At 39.5% G+C, this 27,516-nt stretch overlaps 1 protein-coding gene across 1 annotated transcript in view; it reads right to left on the bottom strand.

The window, feature by feature from the left end:
- The window catches only part of COLEC12 (collectin subfamily member 12), a 90,819-nt gene extending 65,136 nt beyond the window's left edge, over positions 1-25,683 (bottom strand). Inside the window, exons 1-2 of the mRNA XM_081951565.1 lie at positions 25,412-25,683; positions 11,292-11,342 (exon numbers count right to left, since the gene is read on the bottom strand). Of these exons, the coding sequence (XP_081807691.1) occupies positions 11,292-11,342; positions 25,412-25,418 (58 nt within the window). The 5' untranslated portion in view covers positions 25,419-25,683. The remainder of the gene's footprint in view (positions 1-11,291; positions 11,343-25,411) is intronic.
- Positions 25,684-27,516: the final 1,833 nt, after the last annotated feature.

Below are 27,516 nucleotides of genomic sequence, written 5' to 3'. Positions count from 1 at the left end.
AGTTTGCCCATAGGGCTGGTTTTTCATGCTCTGGAGGCTTCAGGGAAACTCCTGAAGCCCCAGCAGGGCGGGGGAAAGCTGTTTTCACCCTTCCCAGGCTCCTATAAAGCCTCTGGAGCCTGGGGAGGGTGAAAAAAGCGTGCCAAAAATGGGAAGGCGCTGGTCATGCGTGCATGCACGCTGTGGTCGTGCCCATAGCATTATGGGTGTGGACGCCCATGCACGACTCCTCTGCACTCCTCCCGTTTTGGCATGCGAGCCAAAAAAGGTTCGCCATCACTGGCCTATGGCATTAAAAAGAATGTGCATGCTCCAGATCTCATTCATCAAACAAAGTCAACTGATGGGACTCGGGAATCATGCCTTTTATCACAGTGCCTACCCTCTGGAAGAATATCCACCCTTATATATGAACAGTCCCAATCCTGCTCTTCTTAAACTGTACCTTGGCACCTGGCTCTTTTTCCAGGCTTGAGTAGATTGCGAATCCTTTGTGAAAGCTTGTTATGTCAGTTCAACTGTGTTAATTGACTTCTCTTCCTGTTTTCTGATGTTGTTCTATTTAGTTGGTTTCACTTTGTATGCTGCCCATTACTGTTGGGAAGTTGGAAGGCTTCAGAAATGTGGATTATGAACAAAGACTTCAGCAGTAGCTCACCATTGACTATCTCCTATATTCAAAGAATGATATTTTGTGAAGAGTGATTTGGCTATCAGTGTTTAATGATCATGGTCTAGATAGTAGTTTTCTTGAAGTTTTGATTGAAACTATGGCTGACATCTTCAAAACCCAGGTAGTCTGCTGGGCAGATCAGCAACAGAGGAAGGACTGTCTTGGTTCCTGTCTTTATAGCCAGAAATTTTGATTTGTCTTTATCCAATCTAGTTTCCAGTTGATGCAGATTGGTTCCTGGTTGGTCTTTGTTTATGATTCTGACTGGTTTTGTAGTGCTGATTGCCAATTTCCTGCTTCTTAGTCTGTATTAGGTTCTGGTTGACTTATGTGAAACCTTAGATGAAGCTTGCAAATGTACCAAAGCTTATTTAGTTAGGGCAGGAATAATTTGACAAAATTTCAAAGCAAGGAACAGAAACTATTGGGGAAACTGAAATGCAATAGGAAGGTCAGGAACTGATATGAGGCAGCCTTAACACTCTCTTGGCAAAGAAGGTATCTGGCATCTTGTCAGTCTTCCACTATTTACTCTCCTGGTTCTCAGACTCAGATTATCATTTAGTGAGTTATTTATTTGTGATTCTGGACTGCACTGGAATAAGCATTTTTGACTTTTCAAAGACTACTTTTGTGGTAGAATGCATAGGTATTTTATAAATGTACAATTCTGAAGCTAATGGCCTTTTAACTTCTAACATTATCTTCTCTAGTGAGTGTTGAAAATCTAGCAGTCTACTCAGTAAGCAAGAAGCCTCTGTGAATACGTTAACATTCTGATTAGAAAATATTTAAGTGTTTCTAAATTTTTACAGCATCATGTGTTTATGTGTGTGTGTTTGTGTGCATAATCTAAGAAGCAATGAAAATTTGTATGTCACTAGGTGATCCTGCAAATACTATAAGCATAAGCAGCAAACATAATTCCATATTTGAAAAAAAAAATGCCTATCTCAAGCAGCCACATGTCTTATCAAAGCCTGTTATGAAGAAGAAAGATCTGGAATACTTGACCCTTCCAGCTGTAGGCAATTTGAATTGTAAATCTTCATTTCATTTTATGAGAGCAAACAGCTGTGTGTTACTAAGGTCCTTGTGTCCTGGCTCTGAAAAAATGGGAAGCTGAAAGAAGAAACTGGTTTTACTAAATTGCCTAATTCTGGAATTTCCATAGAGTAATCTTACCCACCATATTTCTGGTTTTTGTTAACTCTTTCTTCAAGGGTATATTGTCATCCTAGCTAGCACATTCATGTGTGAAGGTGTCACACATCTCTCTAGTTAAATCAGAAATTGTATAGAAGCATGAAGCTAATGATTGTTTCAATCTTACAATTCAAAAGGATTTTCTTCTTCTTTATTCTGGAAACATTTCTTTCCTCCATGCCGTAAGATCAATGAGATTTCCTCCAAATATCTGTTTTTTTATTGCATAGTCTTCCAAAAATTGTGATGCTATTCTTGTTAACTCAGCAATGACACGTTTCTAACATCAATTGGAGGACGTATTTTCACAAAATAAACAGAGAACGTTCCAAAATTGTAGGTTATCTACATACCAAACGTACAGTACTGAAGAACAAACCACTGCAGTTTCTTTGAATGCGTCAATACGCTTTTACATCAAAGAACAACTATCAAAATATCTAAATTTTATCCCAAGTATTTTTTCATGGGAGCATCTTTTAACTCTGGGGAGACCACTGAAAATTGAGAGTTTTTACAAAGTGCTCTTTATTCATTGTTTGTTATGTTAGTTTCATTCCAGCTAATACGTAACTCTGGGATTGTACCTGTAGAATGTATTGCTTTTTTAAATATTCATTTTCCCTCAATGTGCTTGGCAATTTAAAATAGAATAAAAGTGGGATTTTGAGAGTCCAATCTCAGAGTAATCATTTTGTACAAATACAAGAAGTATTTCTCAACAGGAAATGCCTGCCTTACAGAATGATTAGTGCTGGTGGCAGTTTCCTGAAGAAAAACAATGCACATATATTTCTAGTTTGTTATCTAGACTAGAGAAGATGACTTCAAAGAGGCTGCTCTGTGACTAATGGCTATCTCAGGGTGATAAGAAAACATGCTTTCTCAAGCACTTCATCAACCTCGCAAACCAGAGAAATGATAATTCGAGTCATCAAATAGTTTGGTTTTGCCAAGTGTATATAACACTCCACAACACCCAGTGGGATACGCATCCCATTCTGTCACTAGAACGGGATACCCTTAGAAGCAGTAGAATTATTCCCAAGCAGATAAAAATCACCAGATCAAATCAAGTCAGTCATCTAAATAGCATTGCATTCTTCCATCTGCTTGCAAAGCCCAGCTATCACAGGAGCCTTTGAAAAGGGCTTCAAAGGAAGATGCATTTCTACAGTTATTTTCTTTTTAATCTTTTGGTTGGAAGAATATGGCACTGTAAAAAAAAGTGATTGTTGTTCTAGTTATCATGAGTACAATAGTACTGTATTAGAGTTGTGCAAATTATTAGGAGGAGCATTTACACAAAATTACCAAAATGTCCCTTTGAAGCTAGTACTCAAGATTACCAAGGCAATCAGAGGTCTGCCAGAAAGTTCAAGGCACAGCCCATAATTTCTGGGTATATGATCACATACATACATCTGAACTTAATTACTGACACCAGTGTGGTTTAAGGCACCAGGGTAGAAACCAGGAGACTGTGAATTATAGTCCTGCCTTAGGCATGAAAGCCAGCTAAATTCCATAACTCTCTTAATCTCTGTGTCTTGATTTCCAGCCTGGTGTGTTAACCACTAGACCAAACTGGCTCTGGCTCAATTGCCATCTAATTTTAGGATAAATTTGAAGATTTTTGCTCGGAACTAATTAAGGAATTTTAGGTAAACAAAAAGAAGTGGTGTCTGCTAAGCAAGATTCCTGTATCTCAGTTCTGTTCATTCCAAGTTATAATTTTGTGTATTGTTTTCTATTTTAAATGTCACTTAGGTAATAAGATCGATGTACAAAGTTGATAAATTTAAAAAAAAAACATATTGAAGCACATCTATTCCAAACAGCAGGGTTATTCAGAATGCAACAATGTAGTCACAGTAGAAATAGATGAACAGTAGAAATATAACAAAAATGTGTATAAAATATATAAATTATAGCACAGCTCTTAATAGGTCATACTGTATAAAACATTCTTCTATTTTTCTCAGATAGTAACTCAGAAAGAAAAATCTGAGAACCAGATATTTTATTATCATAATTAGATCCTTAAGAAATGGTTCTTTCACAGGAAAGGGAATATCCAGCCTGGTGCTGTCCACTTGCTCTGAAATCACAGTCTCAGTAGCAATAAAGAGCAAAGGCTGCAATTCTACTCTCATAGTTAAGAGTAACCTACAATACAATACAATAGCAGAGTTAGAAGGGACCTTGGAGGTCTTCTAGTCCAACCCTCTGCCTAGGCAGGAAACCCTATACCAATTCAGGCAAATGACTATCCAACATCTTCTTAAAGACTTCCAGTGTTGGGGCATTCACAACTTCTCCTCCTGTGCTCACTACTACCCCCCCCCCCCACTCATTTACCACCTACTTATTATGGGCTACCCGCCCTACCGCCTATTACGAACTACCCCTTAGCTGCAGCCTTTTATTCACCAGCTGGCTATTTTATTTCCATCAGCCCATCATTTCCATCTAGATGTGGACTATCTCCATCAGCCTATCCCCTTGCCAGGACTATCCCCTTGCCAGGACTATCCCCTTAGTGGGAATTGCGGCTGCTAACGCATAATAACATCGACAGCTCCCACTTGATGAACTTGGCCCTGTCCAATATGTTATATATGAGGCTAGACCTGCTACAGCTACGAGAGTCCCCCCTCTCGCAGTTATGGCCTCCTGCCCTTTCAACGGCCCACCTTGAGGACGGGTTCATTAACCCAGAGAGGTGGAGGAAGCGCACATTGAGGGGTTTTTTAATTAATTGTTTTTTAAAAATTGTAAGGGGTTCCAGGGATGGGGGGGGGGGAACAGGTCAGGAGTGATGGTAGAGCCAGGCATGTAGGTGTGGTCGAAGGAGGAGGGAGCGGAGTGGGGGAGGAGAGGGAAGATAGCATTCCTGTGCAGGGCTCTTTGATACCAACGGTCGTGGGGAGGGGCAGGTGCAAGGACAGATCAAGAGCGCGTAGTCGGTTGGGAGACCGGGGTTTTTGGTCATACCCGGTCGTTTGTACCAACCCCTGCATACTAGGTGGTCAGGATCTACAGACCCAAGGCCTGAGACTGCTGTTATGCAATGCGAGGTCCGTTGTCAATAAGGCCCCCCTCATCCACGATCTAATTTTGGAGGGGGAGCCGGACCTCGCAGGAATAACTGAGACCTGGTTGGGCCACGAGGGAGGCCTACCCCTCGTGGAAATGTGCCCGCCAGGTTATCGAGCATTTCACCAGCCTCGGGCCCAGGGAAGGGGCGGTGGGGTAGCAGTGATTATCTGGGAAGACTTGGAGCCGAGAGAGTTCACTGTGCCGCAGACATCCGGGTGTGAGTCCCTTGTCGTGAGATGGGGCCCAGGGAGGCAGTTGGGCCTGCTGATAGTATACCTGGCTCCTCGCTATACATCAGCGGCCCTGCCTGAACTCCTCGAGCTGATCTCATCGGTGGCGGTTGAGACCCCAAACTTTTAGTGATGGGGGATTTTAACCTGCCGTCGATGGGAGAAGCGTCTGAGGGGGTTCGGGAGTTCATGGCTTCCATGACAGCCATGGACCTGACTCAATTAATTCAGGGCCCTACTCACGAGGGAGGCCACACGCTGGACCTTGTCTTTGTCTCTGGCCAGTGGACGAGTGATCTGGGAATAGGGGATTCAACTATTATTCCCCTGTCATGGTCAGATCACTCACTTCTCCGAATTGACTTCCCTGGTGCTACCCCCCGCTGCGGGGAGGCGGAACCGGAAGGTATTAGATGGTTCCGCCCCAAGCGCCTGATGGAACCAGATAAGTTCCAGACGGAGCTTGGGCCACCTCCTGTAGACCTGACCCGCCCCCGGGTGGAGGACCTGGTAGACGCATGGAATAGTGCGACTACCGGGGCCCTAGACCGAGTGGCGCCTTTGCGGCCTCTCCTGCGGCGACGAACCACCCTGGCCCCTTGGTTTACCGAGGAGCTAAGGGTGATGAAACGCCACAAGAGACGCCTAGAGAGTCGTTGGAGATCCTCCCGTTTCGAATTTGACCGAGCACAGGCACGAGCCTATTTGAGGACGTACCTTGTGGCATTAAGAGCGGCCAAACGTCAACATTGTGCCGCTCTTATTGCATCCGCAGATAACCGCCCTGCCGCCCTGTTTCGGGTGACTTGCTCCCTCTTGTTTGAGAGGCCGCGGGAAGCCCCTTTACAGGGCAGAGCAGAGGAGTTTGGGAAATATCTACAGGACAAAGTCGCTCAAATCCGGATGGGATGGGCCCCTTTCAGTGGTCCAGTGGAGGCGCCCGAGGCGAGTCTTGAGGGACCATTCTGGGAGGAGTTTGACTCGGTTGCCATCGAGGATTTGGACAGGTTGCGTGGACGTCTGTGACCTACCACATGTTTATTGGACCCGTGTCCCTCCTGGCTTGTACTGGCATCCTGGGAGGTTACACGCGACTGGCTCCTGGGCCTAGTGAACGCTTCGTTGGGCGAAGGGTTTCTGCCGGCCGACTTGAAAGAGGCGGTTGTGAGGCCCCTGCTCAAGAAGCCTTCCCTGGACCCAACGGATCTAGTCAATTATCGTCCAGTCTCCAACCTTCCCTTTTTAGCGAAGGTTGTAGAGAGTGTGGTGGCACAACAGTTTCCACGTCACCTGGAGGAGAATGATTATCTAGACCCGCGCCAGTCCGGCTTCCGACCCAGGCACAGCACGGAGACGGCCTTGGTCGCGTTGGTTGATGATCTTTGGAGGGCCAGAGATAGGGGTTGTTCCTCTATCCTGGTCCTATTAGATCTCTCGGCGGCGTTCGATACCATCGACCATGGTATCCTGTTGCACCGGCTAGAGGGGCTGGGAGTCAGGGGCACCGTTTTACGGTGGTTTGGCTCCTACCTCTCTGGCCGGACGCAACGTGTGTTGGCAGGGGAGCAGAGATCGACCCTGAGCCCCCTTACATGTGGGGTGCCACAGGGGTCGGTGCTCTTGCCTCTCCTGTTCAACACATACATGAAACCGCTGGGCGAGATCATCCGTGGTTTTGGGGTGGGATATCATCTGTATGCTGATGATACTCAGCTATACATTTCCACCCCGAACCACCCCAACGAGGCCGTTGAAATGATGTCCCGGTGTTTGGAGGCCGTACGGGTCTGGATGGATGGCAACCGACTAAAACTCAACCCTTCCAAGACGGAGTGGCTGTGGCTTCCGGCCTCCCGGTTCAACCAGTTGCTTCCATCTCTGGCCATTGGGGGCGAGCAACTGGCCCCCGTGGAACGGGTGCGCAATTTGGGCGTCCTCCTGGATGCCCGGCTGTCCATGGATGACCATGTAACAGCCGTGGCAAGGGGGGCGTTCCATCAGGTTCGCCTGATGCGCCAATTGCGCCCCTTATTGGACCAGGATGCCCTATGCACAGTCACCCATGCGCTGGTGACGTCTCGCCTGGACTACTGCAATGCTCTCTACATGGGGCTTCCCTTGAGATGCACTCGGAGACTGCAGTTGGTCCAGAATGCGGCCGCGCGGGTGATTATGGGAAGGACTAGATACTCCCCTGTAACACCTCTCCTGCGCGAGCTGCACTGGCTTCCTGTAGTCTACCGAGTGCGTTTCAAGGTTTTGATTACGATCTTTAAAGCGCTTCATGGCACAGGACCTAGTTACATGCAGGATCGCATCCTGCCCCATACATCCCTATGACCAATCCGCTCACACAGAGAGGGACTTCTCCGGGTGCCGTCCACTAAACAGTGTCGGGGGGCGACACCCAGGAGCAGAGCCTTCTCTGTGATGGGCCCAGCCCTGTGGAATGACCTCCCCCGTGACATCAGGATTACTTCCGATCTCCGCTCCTTCCGTGTACAGCTGAAGACCCACCTCTTTCAATTATCTGGCCTGGCTCAACCGTAAATTTTTTCTTATTCCTCCTGACAGTCCTTTTAAATTTTTAAATTGTGTTATTATTAATGGGGTATTTTAATGGTGATTTTTAACTGTCCAAATGTGATGTAATTTGTTACCTCCTCCATGCATGTATGTCTTTGTATATGTGTGTATTTGGATGTTTATGTGTTTGCACATATGTTTTATGTTTTATATGTTTTATTGTACGCCGCCCCGAGTCCTGTTTGGAGAGGGAGCGGCTAATAAATTCAAATTTATTATTATTATTATTATTCTGGAGGCAAGCTGTTCCACTGATTAATTGTTCTAACTGTCAGGAAATTTCTCCTCAGTTCTAAGTTGCTTCTCTCCTTGATTAGTTTCCACCATTGCTTCTTGTTCTACCCTCAGGTGCCTTGGAGAATAGTTTGACTCCCTCTTCTTTGTGGCAACCCCTGAGATATTGGAACTGCTATCATGTCTCCCCTAGTCCTTCCTTCTCTTAAGCTAAAAATACCCAGTTCCTGCAACCGTTCTTCATATGTTTTAGTCTCCAGTCCCCTAATCGTTTTTGTTGCTCCTCTCTGCACTCTTTTTAGGGTCTTCACATCTTTTCTACATCGTGGCGATCCAAACTGGATGCAGTATTACAAGTGTGGCCTTACCAAGGCATTATAAAGTGGTATTAACACTTCACGTGATCTTGATTCTATCCCTCTGTTTATGCAGCCTAGAACTATGATGGCTTTTTTGGCAGCTGCTGCACACTTCTAGCTCATATTTAAATGGTTGTCCACTAGGACTCCAAGATCCCTTTCACAGTTACTACTGTTGAGCAAGGTACCACCTATACTGTACCTTTGCATTTCGTTTTTCTTGCCTAAATGTAGAACCTTACTCCCTTGCTGAAGTTGTTTAATTTATTTCAGAATTCACATTTTTACTATTGTTCACTTATACATTCTGTCCTTCAGATAAAATAATTCCAAGACAGTGCAAAATATAATGCATGCTGTGCATCATTGCCAAAAACACAGAGGCTTTTTTTAAACAAAAAAAAACCGCATAAAAGACAAGATAGATATAATCTGAAGACGACCCAGAGGCACATTACAATCCAAATAACTGTAAAAAGGAGTTGTTTGTATCTCAAAATATTGCCAAGTGGGGCTGATCTCAAGTTTTCTCATTATGTGCCATTCCCACTGGAAGGAATCACACGTAGGGCCTAACTAGTCTTAAAACTCGAATTTAACATTACTGGAGAAAGCATTCATTATATATTCTTGGTTCTTAAATTGTGAAAGGATTTACACACATATTAAGAGCTGACAAATTTCAAAATATATAGGCTCCAAAACGTGAGACTCATAACCCAACAAAAACTATATATTTAATGTAGTTCTATATATCTATATCTAAGAGCCAGCAATATGATTCACTTCCAAGCATAATTTTATACGCACATTGATAGGTGTTCATGGATATAACAATGCTGTCAACTAAATGATGGCAACATCCAAAATATGTAAAATGGTATTACTTAGCTTTCCTCTCAAAATAATAGAACTAAAAAGTATGGTCTTGTAACACCTTTTTTTTATAGAAGCTGCAGAATATCTTTAAATTGTTCATGTGGAACCAGCAATATGCAGTATCTCTTTCCCAATCTTTATTAACTGGCGATCTTTGTATTTTGAAAAATCACTGGACACATTTCATAACAGAGCTAGTGATTTTCCAGAAGAATGTGGAATTAATATTTTTTCGGAAGTTGCATAATGTTTGAATGATATTTTACAATGAATGGTTTGGGTATTACAGGAGCCAATATGTTCTTGGAAATGAGATATGTTGTTTTTCCTGCAGTCTAAGTCAAAAGCCCATAAAGAGCCATGGTAAGTGACCAGCGGTGAGGAGCTGTGCCGGAGCAAATTCAACTGGCTAACAAGGGATCATGAATGAGGTGTCATAGTCTGGCTGGACACCAAACCATATCAGGAAAAAAACAAAAAAGTTCTTAAAATTGAAAAAGTCAAACATAACCATGTTGGTCAGATTTATTCTACAATTATCAACATTTGAGATTTATTTTCCACACAGACAGACTGGTAGCTTGAAAATAGCTTTGTAATAATTAGATTTATTTTTTATAAACAACCTAATATCCTTTTCCGTTATAATCCCAGTAGTGACTCATGGCCAACTAGTATTTTTAAAGGTCATGTTGCATTTTAACTATTACATGTGGAGTCAGCAGATCTAAGATATTGCAAAATATTACTTTTTTATTGCCATGTTCTTAAGTGTAATTTTCATAGTAATTTCATTATAGTTCAGGTACAACAATGTAAAAGCATAAAATATATAAACCTCAGCTACTGAATGTATGGTGTATTAATGGTTAATAATATCCTTAATAATATCATAACAAACATTATAAACGAACCCTAGAATCTAGCTATCTTGTAATTTGGACTGCTGACAGAGAAACATAAACACTGAATGATTAGAAAGAGACATACGAATAACATTTATTTCCTATCTCTATAAATATCTCTATACAAATTCAATATGGGGAAAAATGAGCAAGAGCTTCAACATTCAAAATCAAAAAGACAAATGCATTCACTACAAAGTGTGTCTAATCATCTACCTAATCAGATGTAAGAGCATTAAAACATGACTTTGAAATTCTCTACAATAATGGGGCAGGGTAGAAAAACATGGTGATTTTCACCTTGGATTCAGTTTCCAGAATTTCAAAATTTGGGTTTGCCACTTCATTTATGCCCATTTGTTAACAATGAAACAACACAGAACATTTTATCATTTTATCATGTTAATCTACAGAAGTGCTAAAGGAATGCTTCTCAAAAAAAATTCTGCTTATTAGAAATTCCTTTTTGCCCTATGTAAGTAAAACCCTTCAAGTCCATTTAAATGAACCTATTGAGATTGGGTAATGAATTTATTTGTCATTAGCCAAAGAAAAACCACTTTTATCCAATTGTTGGCAATTTATCTCAGCTTGGGAAACACTGTGCTAAACTTTCACATCCACATATTTACATGGGGAAGATACTCTTAGTAGTTACTTACTAGTTACTTAGAAGTTACTGATTGGTACGCTATTGAACATCAAGTTAAAAAGGCTATCTTTTTTATGTTTAATGGAAACACAAATCACTTAATTAGGCACTTTTTAATGATATGGCAACTCATCCTGCTATTCAGAAAATGATGATGACAAATGTTGAATGGTAGTTACTAACTATCATAGTTAGTATGATATTAGCTTTGAATAGCAAAAACAGTAGAATCTTTTATATAAATAAATAAATGCTCAAAAACAAACCCTTCTCAAAAGTACATTTTGTACAATACCAGTGAAGTAACCAATGTTCTTTATCTATCGCCCCACTACACATTTCTTGCCTCTAATGGCAAGGAATATTTTAATGTTTTAACCATGTTTCAAGTAACACATAGAGAGAATTCATTTGGGTAATTGTTTTGCCTATATTGTGAAAATTTGAAGGTGTTGTCTAACTTACCAAACCGCTTATAACCAAAGGACTGAACCTCTTCCTCTTCGGCAAAGTCGTCTGTTAAAAAAAAAAAGTTATGAACATCAATGCTATATAAACATCAAAATAAGAGAGATTAGGACACATAATTTAGATATTGTTATGTATTATAAATATAAAAATACTCCAGAGCTACTAAAAATTTCACATAGAAACTGCATTTAAATGTAACGTTTAATACAAAGTAGTATGAAAGATATCAACGTTAATCCCCTCTTAATGCTATTTATTTCCAGGCTGGTTGTTTTAATCGGGAAGCTCTGTTTGCCTGATACACAAATATATCATCTGGTCATACTCAGCAGTCTGCGTATGGAAATTATTGGGTGGTCCAATATGTAGTGTAATAGAACAGTCCAGTTTTTTCTTATAAAACAACATTTTAAAAAGAAAACTACATTTGGCTTAAAATATATTATTGTTGCCAACTACTGTAACACTAACAAAGAAAAATATTTAACCCCATCCTGATTTGGAAGAGGAGAAAAGAAACCCAGATGAACAACAGAGAAGACCTCCTAGTAAGATATTTGGAATGTTCTCATTCATTCAGACATTCTTCTGTAGATTTTTAAAAAATAGGTGCAAATAAAATTGTGGTCAATAAAATTGCCAAGTTTCCATTTTACCGCTTTTGCCATCATTTATTATATCTACACCTGATAGACATTATGCAAGATTCATGACTCTGTTTGGAGATTTGCACGGGAAGTTTGGAGAAAACTTGTAAAATGATCTGAAGAACTGCCTTAAAATACAGAACCAAAAAATGTCAACTAATATAATTACCGTATTTTTGGCGTATAAGATGCACCGGAGTATAAGATGCACCAAGGTTTTGAAGAGGCAATTTAAAACAAAAAATTAGGTAGGTAAATAGACGGAGGGAGGGAGAGAGAGAAAGGGAGAGAGAAATACAGTAGGTAGTAGGGAGAGAGAGAGTAGGTAGGTAGGTACGTAGGTAGATAGAGGGGGGGGAGAGAGAAATACATTAGGTAGGGATGGAGAGAGAGTAGCTAGGTAGGTAGATGTTTCCAGGTGTATTTATCCATGTGCTGGAGGAGGAAATCACTGACAACCTGTAGCACCTAAAACTTTGTTTCTGCTGGCAAAGCACTTGATCAATGCAATTCTCATCAATCACTCTAACTAAAGAGCTTCCGAAAGGGGGAAAAAAAGTTTTTGCACTCTGCAAACCTCCCCAAAATGGTCGTTTTTTGTGAAAACAGGCCTGTTTTTTTTAAATAGCCTTGGGGGTGCTTGCAGAGTGCTCCCAGGAGCAAAAAATGACCCGTTTTTTGCCGAAATGGGCCCGTGTTTTGTCAAAAGAATGACATGCATAGTCTTATGGAGGCTTATAGAGTGCTGCTTGGGGCTGGGGGGACAAAAGTGAGCAAAAAACGGTCCATTTTTTTGCTCATTTCTGCCCTCCCCAGCCCCCACGACCTCTCTGAAAGCCTCCATAAGGGTCTGCACGGCCATTTTGGTGAACGGGGCGGGGCTTCAGGAGGCAAAAAATGCTGTATTCAATGTATAAGATGCACTCAGATTTTCAGCCTCTTTTTTGAGGAAAAAAGGTGCATCTTATACTTTGAAAAATACGGTACAAAAAAGGAAAGCCCAGCTATAGCAAAGCCAGAGTAAAAGAAAAAAAGATTAGAGTCTTTTTTATTTAATTAATTGTTCACACATGTATGCACGAATACCTATCAATAGTGATATCTACTCTTTACTTGAATCACCCCAAGCAGATTGCATTGATTTAACACTCCTTTTACTAACGTGTTCCTCTCCAGATGCATTGGGGTACAATTCCCATAAATGCAGTCACTGGGGCAAGACACAACTGGGAATCCTAAGAGCTACTATCTCAACATAAATGGACATGTATGAAATGGAGTAGATTGTATAGATTGGTTTCTATGGAACCCCAGGCTGCCTAAAAGTTAGATAGGTGGGCTGCTATAAAAGATGAAGAGAAGGGGGTAGGAGGAGGGGAAAGGGAAGGGAAGGGATTTGCATACAACAGACAATTTTCTATTCAGTAGCTTTATCAGTTGATTAATGTTTCCAGGATATTTTTCTTTAAACTACAGGTTACTGCACCCCCTTCCCATTTGAAAATTCCCGCATACATTATAAAAATATATCCATAATATGAAAGATACTTTTGTGTAATAGTTAAAGTTACCTGGCTAACTTTAGGACCATCCTAAAGATGGTCTCCTGGATTAGGAGACCTTCAGCTTTAGTCCTGCCTTAGGCATGAAGCCATCTGGATGGTTTTAGGCCAGGAACTAACTATGAGAAGACAATGGCCAACCACTTCTGACAAAGAGAGCCAAGAAAACTACATGAACTTAACAATATTACTAGGATTCAAGAATTGAAAAGTATAAATAAATGAAGGAAAACAATTTTAATTTAAGCTAAATGTGGTGAAAAAAGAATAACTAGGAAACGAAATGGAGAAAAACCATGGGGAATTTCTTCCAATGGGCTGGCAGTACTATATAAAACAAGACTTCCAAATGTCGGGCCCTGCCATGAACTCCCCAAAATGTGGAACAATCAGCTGCATTTCCTGGCATGATCCCAACAACCAGACACACTTTTGTAGCCAGATGTGATCTTGAGATTGTTAGTATTAGGCCTGCAGGAATATCTCTCTAATTATGGCAAACTCTTATATTGATTTTTAATTAAATACGATGCAACATTTCATTGTTATATATGTAAGCTAGGAATCCATGTTCCATTCTCAAGAGTCTCAAGATTTGTTGTTCTGGATTCCAAAGAAGTTTTCAAGGATTCTGAGAAATTCAATATTAATGATTTGTGATCAGAAACGGATATTCAATTAATCAGGTAAAGATGAATGCTAAAGCTTTCACATGCCAGCATAAGCTTCACAAAGCCAGACAACTGGAAGCTAAGGTGGATGCCATAACAAACAGATGTGACCCATAATCAGTAACGAAAGGATCAGTTGCTTCCTCGGGCTGTATTGGACAAACACTATGCAAGCTTTCTGGCGGGTTTCAGGCACTCCATCCTCCCTATTTATATTGGATCTTTGAAATGATCTGAGCCTCAAGTAGAAATAAAAGTATGAAAGAACAAAAAGAGTAATCATTAGAAGGAACAACTTGTGATACTGCAAAGTGGCTTGACTGGTCATTGGATCAAAATTCAAACATTCATTCAGCTATAACATTCACTGGAATTTGTGTAACATGAAAAAAGTAAGTGGTGTACAGAATAAATACAAGTCATCCTCGATTTACAACAGTTCACTTACTGACCATTCAAAGTTATAATGGTACTGAAAAATGTGATTTATGACTATTTTTCACAGTTACAACCTTTGCAGCATCCCGATGATCATATGATAAAAATCCAGATGCTTGGCAACTCTGTTCATACTTATGACCATTGATGTGTTGCAAGATCCTGTGCTTTCCTTTTGCAACCTTCTGACAAGCAAAGTCAATGGGGAAACTGGAGTCACCTAATGACCAGGTTACTAATCTATCAATCACAGTGATTATTATATACACCAGCATTAAACCCTCATGTCTGGATGTAATCTTCAATTAGGCAAAACAGTGCATCATAAGGTAACAATTTTTGAATCAACATTAACATTCATCCAAATTCCAAGGAAAGTCAATGGGGAAGCCAGCAGGTAGTGGAAGACGTTCTCATTGGTTTTTGCCTCCCCATGGTTATTCTGTTTCTCTGTTTAGATATGGAAATATTCCTGAAACATTGATCCAATGGATCACAGGTTCCTTAATAAATTCTAAGGAAAGAAGGGGGAGGAAGAGGCAAAACTGACTTGCCAACAACACAAGGAATAGCAATTAGAATGGATAGTGACCAACAACGTATCAGTATGGTGTCTGCACTGTGAGCAGAAGACTTATGAAGTATGTCATCAGAATACATTTACAATCACCTACGTGGTTAAGTAAGAATTTAAATCTGACTCTCTACAGTTCTAATTCAACACTAAATCCATTGATTTAATATTTTCCAGGTTGCTTTTAAGCAACATCTTGAAAAAGGTTAAATATGTTTCCATCCAAAACAAATTTCTTTGCATCAACAACAACAAAAAAAGTGAAGTAAAAAGTAAAAATGTTACATGTCTATATAAGGTAGTATATATGCCCATACATAAGTCATTGAACTCAAGAAAGAAAATTGGAAGCTAAGAGCTTTTATACTCAGTCTGTCAGTTTTTGGATTTCAAGATGATTTCAGTGAAACGGTTACAATAGCACTACTAAGCTTTATTAATGTCATTCTTGGCAAATGAAAAAAGGTTAAGTTCTTGTAAAATATAAACAACGCAAACATGATTTTAACAAAAAGTACTCAGAAATTGAGAATTGCTAAAAGAAAATGTGGCTCTTAAATTTTTCTTAAATTTTATCACCAGCTGCTTTTGAAATTTTAATCACATCTACTTGAGTAGATCTTAAAACTTAGTATAAAACTTGTGCTCTTTCTGAAGGAAGTAAAGTGTTTCCTGGAAGTTTCAAGTAAGTTAATAATGAAGAATTTGAATTTACTAAGCATATTTTAAGAATATTAAACTAGTTTCTCAGTATAATTGATCCTTGTTGGAAAAAAGTACAGTGGAATTTAATGATTCAATTATAATGTCTCTTTGTTGCAATATATGTATCTGGAGAATTTTCTAGCTGTGTATGTATACATATGCAATGGAATTAATTTCTATTTAAAATTTTCAGTAAAGATTTTCAGTAAAAATTTTCAGTAAAGATTTCAGTCAGGTTAAAATTAAGACGTATCATTTATGTTCAAATAATTCTTCCATATTAATATAGCAAAGACAATCTCAACCTTACACGGGAAAAGACCCGGATACAACAAATATGTGTGTGTATATATGCCATCTTCAAGCTGTGGGCTTAAAATGTGATCGGAGCTGCCGTCTTTCTGTAAGTCTTGGTGGGAGGGGATGGGGTGCTGGCTTTGTTTCAGTAAGTGGAATGATTGGTTGTGTGGTTGTATCATGATTGGTAGATTGGTGCTGATTGGTGCAGGCTGCGTGTGCATTGTTGTTTTGTATTGTAACGGCTTGGGTGGTGGGTGGTGTTCGTTTGTTGGCTAGGCTGGTTTCCAGATGTTTGGTAGGCGGGAGGTATCATCACGTTTGTTCATGCTGTGGGGGTGTTTCTCTATTTCGATGGCTTCCATGATTATTCCCTTGTGGAGGTGTTCTGATTTGGAGATTAACCTGGCTCCTTCAAAGTTGATTTCATGTCCTGTAGCTTTAAGGTGCTGGAAAAGGGAAGAAGTTTTTTCTTTTTTTCTTACTGCATTTTTGTGTTCTGTGATGCGTGCATTTATTCTCCTGTTTGTTTGTCCTATGTATATTGCTGGGCAGATTTTGCATGGTATTTTGTAGACTCCTTGGTTTTCTAGCTGGATTTTGTCTTTGGGGTTTCTTAAGATGTTGGCTATTTTTTGGTCAGTGGTGAAGGCTGTCCTGATATTGTGCTTGTGGGGAATTTTGCTGATTTTATCTGTGGTGCCTTTGATGTAAGGGAGGAGGGCGATGCCATCGTCCTGTTCTGTATCTTGGTTTTTTGGGGGAGTCTCTTTTTGGATTAGGTTGGTGATTGTTTTTCTTTGGAATCCATTGGAGATTAATACATTTGTGAGTTTGTGTAATTCAGTTTTCAGGTGGTCTTTGTCGGCTAGGCGTTTGGTTCTGGAGATGAGGGTCTTGGCTACAGAGTTGATCTGTGCAGGGTGATGATGGGATTGTGCATTTAAGTAGCGGTTGGTGTGTGTTTTTTTCTGGTAGATGGTGTGTCCTAGGGAGCCATTGGGTTTTTTGTAGATTAGGACATCCAGAAAGGGAAGTTGGTTGTTTGCTTCTATTTCCATGGTGAATTGTATTTTGGGGTGTAGGTTGTTGAGATGTGTGAGGAAGTTGTCCAGTTTTTCTTTTCCATCTGGCCAAATCACGAAAGTGTCATCAACATATCTAAGTCAGAGTTTGGGTTTGTGTTCAGATTTGTCTAAGGCGTTGGTTTCAAAATGTTCCATGTATAAGTTTGCAATGACAGGTGAGAGGGGTGATCCCATGGGTGCTCCTTCTATCTGTTTGTATCTTTGTCCATTATGGATGAAGTATGTGTTGGTTAGGCAGTGGTTGGTCAGGTCTAGGATGTGTTTAGGGGGGTTGTGTTTTTTCTGGATGGCTGTCAAGGTTTCTTTTATGGGCACTTGGGTGAATTATTATGGAAGAATTATATATATATAAAGCCAATGACATTCTTGCATAACCATTGCATTTAAACTTCAGTTTTGCAGCATAGGTTTTGTACAGACATTTGCCATACTTGCATAACCAATATTTGATTGATACAATGGTGCTGAAATGTTAGGTATAGTCCTCATTTAGGAAGCATAACTGGAACTGCAAATTGTTAGGCAGAGTAATCACTAAGTGAAACCACAACTATCTTTATGATCTTACTTCAGCTTCCTTTTGCTTTACAGTTCTGAGAAGGTTGTAAATGCAAAGCTTGGTCATAAACTCACTTTATCACTGCTGTAACTGAAAGGCCATGGAATGATCCAGCTCTGATTAATTTTAAGAAGGACTTGCTGGTGAGTCAGTAAAACAAGACACCCAGAGAGATTTGAAGAGCTGTTCTAACATTGTATGTCAAACAATGCATTTGGAAAAGTTGAGACATGGAGGAGGTAATAAGAAAAGGAAGTGCTACAGACTCTCTTCATTCTTGCTTCATTTCTATGGCTCGTTGGACACCACAGCTGGAAAACCCATGCAAACAAGATCAGTAAAAAGATATCTGTTCCCAGAAGATAAATAGAGAAGGAAAGAGTTTAAGTTTCTACTATGGGCCCTTCAGACATCGGGCCAAGATTTGCATGGCTACAATACAGGTGTCTGAGTCAGCTGTAAAGCTGACTTTACACACCAGTGGAACCACACAGCAAGTGCCCAACTCATTCCAAAGACTTGTTTTCAGGAAATCTAGCAGGCTTCCCTCTCAACAGAATGGCCAGCGTGGCCTCAGACAATCAACAAGAGACCAGGCAACTGACAACAGAAAAGTATATTTTATTCTCTTTGTCACGCTTCATTCAGACTCAGGTTTGGAAATGCAATATTTGCTTATTATAGGCTTAGGAGCCACAGCCAATTTCACAGATGTGACCACAGTGCAAATTTAACATTTCCCACGAAGTTTAGAGAAACCTATGTTATGGAAATGATTGACAGGAAAGCATTTTAAACTAGACCTATTTTGCAATATGATACACCTTTACAGCTGACAACAAGTTATCATCCAGAATGATGCTTTGCTACTAGATGTCTGAGATTACTTATGTGCACCCATTGTGCTGGGTATTGATTGGCTGCAAACCCACATTACAGATGTTTACTGAAGCGATGAACAATTTCTTTTCCAATGGAAGAGAATGTATGTAGTGCATTGGTGCTCTCTAAGCTTGTTTGCTTGCTTGCAGATATTTCATTACCAGACAAGGTACTTGACCATCAAGTAATGAAAATGTAAGCAAGCAAACAATTAAGCTCAGAAGGCACCAAGAGATTTCACAATTTCTTTCCATCCTTATGATGTCAACAGCACTATGTGCAAGTTTCCCACGCTTATTCCCACTCTCCAGCCATCAAACCCTCTTTCTTCTTGGAAAAATACAAAGTTTTCTATGGATTGGAGGAGGAGGAGGAGGAAGCAAGTATTCTGCCTCCTCATTGAGGTTGTAACATCAATTTGAATCCAAGAGTACAAATCCTAGTTAAGCACTCATATCCTGTGTCAGATGACAACCCGAGGAAAGGTTTTATTAATCCTTCAAAATCTGTAATATTTATATGGATATTTTACATACTTGATTCTTGCAAAATTTGCTTACATAATATATTGTACGTCGCCCCGAGTCCCTGTGGGGAGAGGGGGCGACTAATAAGTTCAAGTAATAAATAAATAAATAAATAAATATTCTTCTGTAGGTACACCTCCCTTTCAGGCAAATTATGGTCACTACATCCCCCCACATCTTGCCCTCCAGAACTCCTAAATCTGCTATTTTTTGTGCCTTGGAGTTTCTGCAGGAAAAGCAGGCTGCTCAGCTCATCTTAAAGAAACAGCTAGATTTGACAAAGTTTACACATAGAAGCGTGCTTCAGGCACACACAGGAAGAATGGTGCTCGGGTTGCAGCAGGAGATTTAATGTAGCTCTCCAATAGGTTTACCTTTTTCCTACCCCAAAATTTGGACTTCAAGTTCATTGATCCCTTCCCAGCTACAATTACTTGCTTCTATGAAGGTTCATTTGGTCTTCCATTGGTCACTGTTTGTGCCTGAGACTCCCTGTTCTCTGAATTCTAAATCTGTTCTTCTTCATTTCTGGAGAATAGGGAAAGCGACTAAGAAGCAGAATGCATTGTAGATTCTAAGTGCAGGAGAGATACTTAGAATAGCTGATTCACTGGGAGAGGGCTACCTTGAATGTGCAAAGTCATAGGAAAGCACAACAGATACCCATAACCCATGCCTAGTATACAAGTTTCATCTGAAATTCCCTCAAAGTCCCAATTCCATGAACTGCCACCATTATCAATAGACAGTGAATCTCCATTTGAAGACTTGTCATGAAAGAGGTCTTCGTTCAAGTTACAATGCAATAATCAGGAACAGGGATCTGACTGTGGTAGCAAGACTCAACTAGTGACCTTAGGAGGCTAGCAAACAAGGTGTGTGTGTGTGTGTATGTGTGTTGGGGATGAGTCTGTAGTTGGTCTTCATAACATCATGCCAGCATTTTCTTTGCAAGATAGAGCAGAGATTGAAGGTATTGGGGAAAGAAATGTAGAGGGGTAGTCAGCTCTAAAAAAAGGTCTCCACAACTGTTAAGAAAACATCAATTTAGCCTAGTAAGAAGCAAGAGGTGAGAGAGAAACTCAAGATTATCTTGCTTTGATTAGCTTTGATATAAGAGCAAAGGAGAGATACTCTGCCAGGCTTTCAATATATTCCTATAAGAATAGCATTTTAGTAGTTCTTATGGCGTTCTGTTTTCTGTCTATTTCAAAGGGCTGTCAGGTTTAGTATTGAGGATTCAGATACTGAATATCTGAATCACTATTTGTGTTTGTTCAAGGCTATAATAATTCCAATGCTGTAAACATAATCCCAATGATTTCTGTGCAATTAGCTTCAAATGGCAAAATAAATAAAGTTCTGGTTTTCACTGTTGGCAACATACTACTGGAACATCTGAAAATGGTAATTCCATCTCTGGACATTAGGATGAACTTAGCTTTTGAAACCAGATCAGATATTTCTTCCCGAACTGCATGGAAGAACCGCAGCCTCAAATTTGTGTAGAAGATAGCATAACACATTCACTTGTTTCTCAGATTTTTCTGAACCAGTCTTGCCTTCAACATTAAACTTATTGCATTCACAAGTAAATATCATCCTTATAACAGCTGCAACTATATGATGGGTCTTTGTCTTTTGCACTATGCAGGTAATTGTTTAGGATACTTCTAGAAAACGTAAACTAAAAATTATTTTAACATTGTGTGAATATTAGAATAATCTGGTGCTGGCAGAATGGGTATGTTACTTTATTATGTTACAAATGGCATACACTTGTAACAAAATGTGCATATTTTTATGATTACATTGTTGGTCAGGAAATGAAATCATGAATTCAGTAAATGAAAAGTGCACATTATAGTTTCTAATTATTTTTTAAAAATAACAGAAAGAAGAGACACAGTCATATAATCCAACTATCCAACTTTTACTTTAAAAAGGCACATATTAAGTTTAATATATGGAACCTATTAAGTTAAAAGCCATCTAAGTCAAAGGCAAGTTAATCATCTATTGGTTTGTCGTGATGTGTGAACTTAACCAATATGTCATCAGCCTTCCATCATTTTGAGGTGGATAAAATGAGGGCACAGATTGTTGGGGGCAATATGCTTACTCTGTAAACTGCTTAGAGAGGGTTTTTACAGCACCGTGAAGCGGTATATAAGTCTAAGTGCTATTGCTATTGACAACTTACAAGGTTTTTTTTCAAGCTCTACACAAGCCTCACCTGAAACTTTTAAAAAAACTTGCACATCATTCTAGCAACCATTTGTGAATGAACAAGCCCTCTCAAATGGAAGCCAATATGCCCTCAAAATCCCATATGTCCAACCCCCCCCCCCCCTGGAGCCCTTAAATGTAATAATGGGAAAGTCAACATAAGATGGGTAGAGAAAAAAATCTTAGAGGAGTTAATAAGAATAAGATTCCAAAGGCTCTTTAGTAATCCAACTGGGGGTTTCCAGGTTTTATTGTTTTCAGTTTAATCTCTCTGATCCACCTATCCATGTATGCTCTAGTAAGTGCACACACATAGTCTGCATCATAAGCTTCATAATTACAAAGGGATGTGAAAATGCTGAATTCAAATATATTGACTCTAACTTGAAAGTCTATGCATTAGTCAGGGACAGGTTGCATCCTCTGATTCCTAAAAATAACATTAAGGCAAGGGGAACATAGGTGCATCTGTTCATATCACTAAAGGAACAACACAGATAACTTTCTTTGATAGATACTCGGCTCCTTTTGGGCCTGGAAAGCTAAAAGAAAGCATATTCTAACCTCATCTTTTGGCCATGAAACCAAGAGCTCCCACCAAGAGAAATACAATCTGGCTGCAAAACCATATCATGCTAGTTGATAATTCACTGTTTCATTACTGCTTTTTAAAGCTATCTTTTCTTTGCAGATCTTTGTTTTTTAGTTACTAAAACTCAGGGCCAAGCTAGTTTATTTTTAAAGTTTGAGTCACTAGTAATTATCTAAATGCTGTGATAAAATTGCAGCCAATAACATTAAATAAATTTTCGTATGTCCATTTAATCACAACTATATTCTTGCTTTCATTTAGTAAACATGAAACAGCTGTACTTTTGCCATATAATGTTTACATTCCTAAGAATTTATACTGCATTACATAGTAGTTTTATAGCCTTTGCTGATATGTTTCATTAATAAATAAATATGTGATAATATAACTAATTTAGATTTCAGATTCTTTTCCACTATAATCATTTGCTTACAGTTGGCAACCATTTGTAAAATCACTATACTGTATTGTGATTTTTTTCCCACCTAAATGATATGAAATGTTTATCTCGGACCATGGCCTAATAGTGGTGAGACTTCTGAGTAGGAAAACGAAAGTCATGTTTTTCACTCATAAGAATTTTCTCATCGTTTCCCCTTTTTTTCCTTTTTTTGGGTCATCTATTTATGAAATAGCTGAGCAAAAAGTTGAAATTTGGGAAATAAATTGAATTTTTCAAGAATGAAATCTTTCAGCAGGAAATATCATGGCAGAAGGAAAACAGTATTCTTCATCAATGCAATTTTGCCCAATTTTGGAGGATATAAATGCAATGAAAAACTTACAAATAGATTTATCTTATCACAATTTATCTTTATTGTGATCCCATGTAGTTGAGCACTAGGCATTCTTGATAGGCTATTTTGTCACATAATATTAACATACAAATAATGAAAAATATAATATCCTTTTTACATATATTTACCAATGTCATTATTTTGATAGTTTATAGTTAGTTCTCCATAAAAAGGGATGCCTGAATAGAGACAAATATATAATACATCTAAGGTTTAAACTCTGCTAAATTGAAAAATTCCAAGAACAAAGAGAGGGTACCAGGAGAGATAACCAAATTAGCTAAATTAGAATGCAATATTATGAAAAAATTATATTCATTTTGGCACTTCAGATAATTTTCATAATATTCAATTAACTAGTTCATTTGAAATATTCACTGAAGGATGTTTTTATAAAGTTCTAATTTTAAAATTGTATTAATATTATTCTGGGTATCTGGGAAAAACATTCCAAAATTATTGGAAGTGTTTGCAACAAGACATTAATTGTGAGTCCTGAAAGAAATGGGGAACACTACTGTAGTTAGCAAAAATCTCAAATTCTAAAAATAAAATTAGCAATACAACTTAGACTTATATACCACTCTAAGTACTTTATAGCAGACGCTGAGCAGTTTACAACGTCAGCATATTGCCCCTAATAATCTGGGTCCTCATTTTACTGAGCTCAGAAGGATGGAAGGCTGAGACAGCCTTGAGCAGGTCAGGATCGAACTCCTGGCAGTGGGCAGAGTTAGTCTGCAATACTGCATACAATTTGATCAATTTAATCAGATACATTAAAAAATGTATGTGATTAAATTGCTCAGGAGTGAAAGATCTTACCTGTGCTGCTATCTTACTCACACCTACATAGAACTGAATTGAAATTGACTAAGTGAGGTGCCTTTAAACAAGCCTGCGTAAACCTAGGTTAGAATTAACACAGCAATTATTTCAGGCAGAAAGCATCACTTTCCTTTAACAACTGATCGGTCTGCAAGTGGTATCTCATTTCAGTTTATTGTGTATGCAAGCTTCATAAACACTGAGCAATGTTTTTATCATGCGAAGATCCACCATGATCTACATTATATACAAAGGCATGAATCAAGTAAAATTGTTGCTGATATTACTGCGATGTGTTTAGCATTTGGAATAAAGAGCAAAAAGGTAACATTTCTCCCCTTTCTTTATTTCAAAATAAAGCCCCCACAAAAAAGGGCTTAATCTTCACTTTCTGTGAAAATAGCTCATTAAGTTATTTACTAAGCAAACATGCAATGTTTTTCATTTGCTAATGTCATCACATTGATCTTGGTAGGAGCCTGAAAAATAAATATGAGCCCCTGGTGGTTTTACTGATAAAAATAATTTTGATTTCCAATTATCTTAAGCTTTATAATTATTATGTCCTCATTACCAGATGATATTCAAAACTTACTTTCATGTGTGTGGGCTTAGTAGAACTAAATACTATTCCCCATAGGCTGCTTCTCTGGCAAAAAACAAAACAAAACAATGACCATTCTTGAACAGTGTTTTTATTGGTCTCTGGAAAAAACAATCACTGTTCCTGCCTTCCTGGAATCAACAGCCCCATACCACACTTCAAACAGCATGTTAGGATCCAGTCAGTTTCTCTCACATCCAAACATGTGCTTATCCACATAGTTACTAAGATTATTTCTGAAAATCTACACTTGAAAGCTCAACAACTATTTCGTGTACCCTTGAAAACATTTGATGCCAGAGTGTACAGAGATGTGTGTTTACTCTGCAAATTACTTGCCGTATTACTACTTTCATTAATTAGACGAACATTGAAACATATCTTTTTTATTAAGGTCCAAAATTTGCCAAAGAGAAGATTCATTGGCAAAGTTGAATGACACAGGCAATGGGACCTGAAACGCTTTCCCCTTAACGTGTGATTCAAAAGCTGGGGGCGGGGGGGGGGGGGAAACTGGGTTGTAAACTCGAGCTTTCAGCATATGCAATGCACAGCAAAGGCCAAATATTTTTCCAGTCTATAGATCTTGAGGGAAAAAATGCCAAATATATTTCATAAGGCAGTTAAGCCTCTACTGGAATCTAATCACTGCCAGATGTCTAGAAGAACATCACGAAATGCTGGCAACCCCCCACTGGTCTCTCCCAAAACTGCAGAGGCAAGTTTTAAAACTTTTTTTTTTAGATAAGTGGCTAAGAAATATGTGCTACAGAAAGCAGAAATCGTGCGGGTGAATACTTTGCACCCCTGTACAGAGTTGTTGTTGTTTTTTAATTTAAAAAACAATCCCAAAAGAGTGGTCTCTAAACAACTTACAAGAATCTGAACCTGAGCTTATCTTTAAGAACAAATGGCAGCTTTCATCCTTAATGCCTAGCAATCCACCCAACTTCAGTTTCTCTTACAAACACACACAAAACATAAACCCTCTTGCAAAAATATTTGCTTTCACAATAAGCCCATGTTCACTGCTGACAAGCCTCCTGCTCTTTCACTGCCGCCCAGCAATTTCCAATGCCTACTATCTGAAATAGCCACCCACTCATGGGCTTACCTTTCATGTTGGCACACCAGGCGGTCACATAGAAAACTCAGATGCTGTGGAGGAATTTGCTGCTGTTAACACAAAACTCCTTATTGGATTTCCATGCCGGGTGTTGTTCTGATCAGGAGCAAGGATGGATGGATGGATGGATGAATGGAACTCTTGACCTCTCACTCAGCCTGTCTGAAGGAGTCCGAAGTTTACACTCTCGTGACCGGCCTAAGCTCAGACGACCAGCCTCTGCTGCCCCTCCTCTCTGCTCAGTTTTGGAAAGGAGAGAAAGCTTTTGGCTCCACAGTTCTCTCCCCCCACCCCGCAGCTCCCCTTTCCCCCGCCTCTTTCACGAGCTGGACTGCAAAGTGAAGCAAGGAAGAGACTGTAATAATAAACCTCCAGCGAAGTTTGAATGAAGAGTAGAAACTTCTCTCTTCTCTCTCCTAAATCAGCCTTCCAAAAGCTCCAGCCTATCCTGAAAAATTCCTGCACAATCAGCTGCCTTCCCTTCCTTCCCCTTCCCTAAGAGGTTGACTCTTCTCGGACAGAGAGCTCTTAAATGCGAAGCCAAAATGTTTTGGCAGAGACCTAGGTGTGTAGGCTCTTCATAGAGGCAAAACATTTTGAGGATGGAAAACAGAGAAGCTCAGCAGCCCCAGCTCGACGCTTCAAGCCTTCCAAAGTCTGGTCTCCTTCCCAGGATGCAGAAATCTCTGTTGAAGAGGGCTGTTTGTTCCAAAAGAAGATAAATAATCACCAATAACACACATGCAGTTTCACTCTGGTTAAATCAATAGTTGTGCTGCTGTCTCTTATTTTGTGCACTGGAGTAGGTTTTGTCTTTGGAATATTCCAGTTTCTTCCAGAACATTCCATTTTCTTCCTGGAACAGGCCCACCGAGATTCCAAGTGTGGCTTGTGAGTTTCCAGACCTTTATCATTAGGAACAGAAAGGAGTCTACAGAACTTCCTGTCCCAGGCACATGAACCATTCTCAGAACGCTTGGTTTGCCTGCACCATTATGCATATCCCTAATGAACACCCTGCCCTTACAAGAAAACATGGTTGGCTTGTGCGTGGTGTGCTGCGAAAACCCAGGCAATTGGGATAGACTTGTACAGAGTTTTAAGTCCATTCTGCACTGTACCATCACCGTTTGACTATTGTAAATCTTGAAATAGTGGACTCTAGAGCAAATAAAAATTAATGACTGCCCACAGAATAAGGAATAAGGTTAAAACAATATTTTTTTTTAAAAAAAGGATAAGGAGTAAGGAGACTCTCACTCTTATTCCACCAAAGTGGAAAATAAAATAAATAACGGGCACCTTCTTCCCCACATCTGACTCATATCCTTTGTTTATGTTGGGTACGGTATATTTCTCTGGATACATGGGGGAAGGGGGAGAAACAAAACACTCGTTTCACCCTGATTTCAACTAGATATAGCTTGTGTTTAGTGACCACAATTGAAACCTGCAAGTTGGTTGTTAAGCAAAGTGGTTGCTAAGTGAAATCTGTTATGCTTATGTTCTTATTTAGCTTTCCTTTGCTTTCAAACCTTCGAAGGACATAAATGAAAAAAAAATAAGTCACAACGTTGTTTTTGTATAACAGTTGTTAAATAAGGATACAGTCATAACTGTGAATAGCCCCTAAACAAGGCAGTTGCTAAACATGGATTAGTTGACTAAAAATTACTTCTGCTTAATTCCATCCTGTCATATCATCTACACAGTCTGAGACATCATGAGCTGATCTCTGACATCATGAGCTGATCACTGAAACAGACCTTCCCTGTGGAACTGATCTCTATGGAGTCAAAAAAGTCAAGATGGTGGCCAGTACCGTGAAATTAAAGTCCAGACCCTTTTTACATGCAGGATGCTGCAGGCACTTCTCTACCTGAAATGACAGACACATTCTTTCAAAATACTGTACATGTTATATTGTATCCAAATATGTGAGCCCTAGATTTCTGCTCAGAGCAGGACACAGCTGTTCCATTTTTCTGTGTCTCTTGAGAGTCTCTTGTGCAGGATCAGGAAATACTCTGCTACAGTCTTCTTCAATCTTTTGCCTTGCAAACAATCCCCCAAAGCTCTTAGTTTCCATAATT

Source organism: Natrix helvetica, assembly GCF_964273705.1.
Source record: "Natrix helvetica genome assembly, chromosome: 4".
Lineage (NCBI taxonomy): Eukaryota > Metazoa > Chordata > Lepidosauria > Squamata > Natricidae > Natrix > Natrix helvetica.
This window is presented reverse-complemented; position numbering and strand designations above follow the sequence as displayed.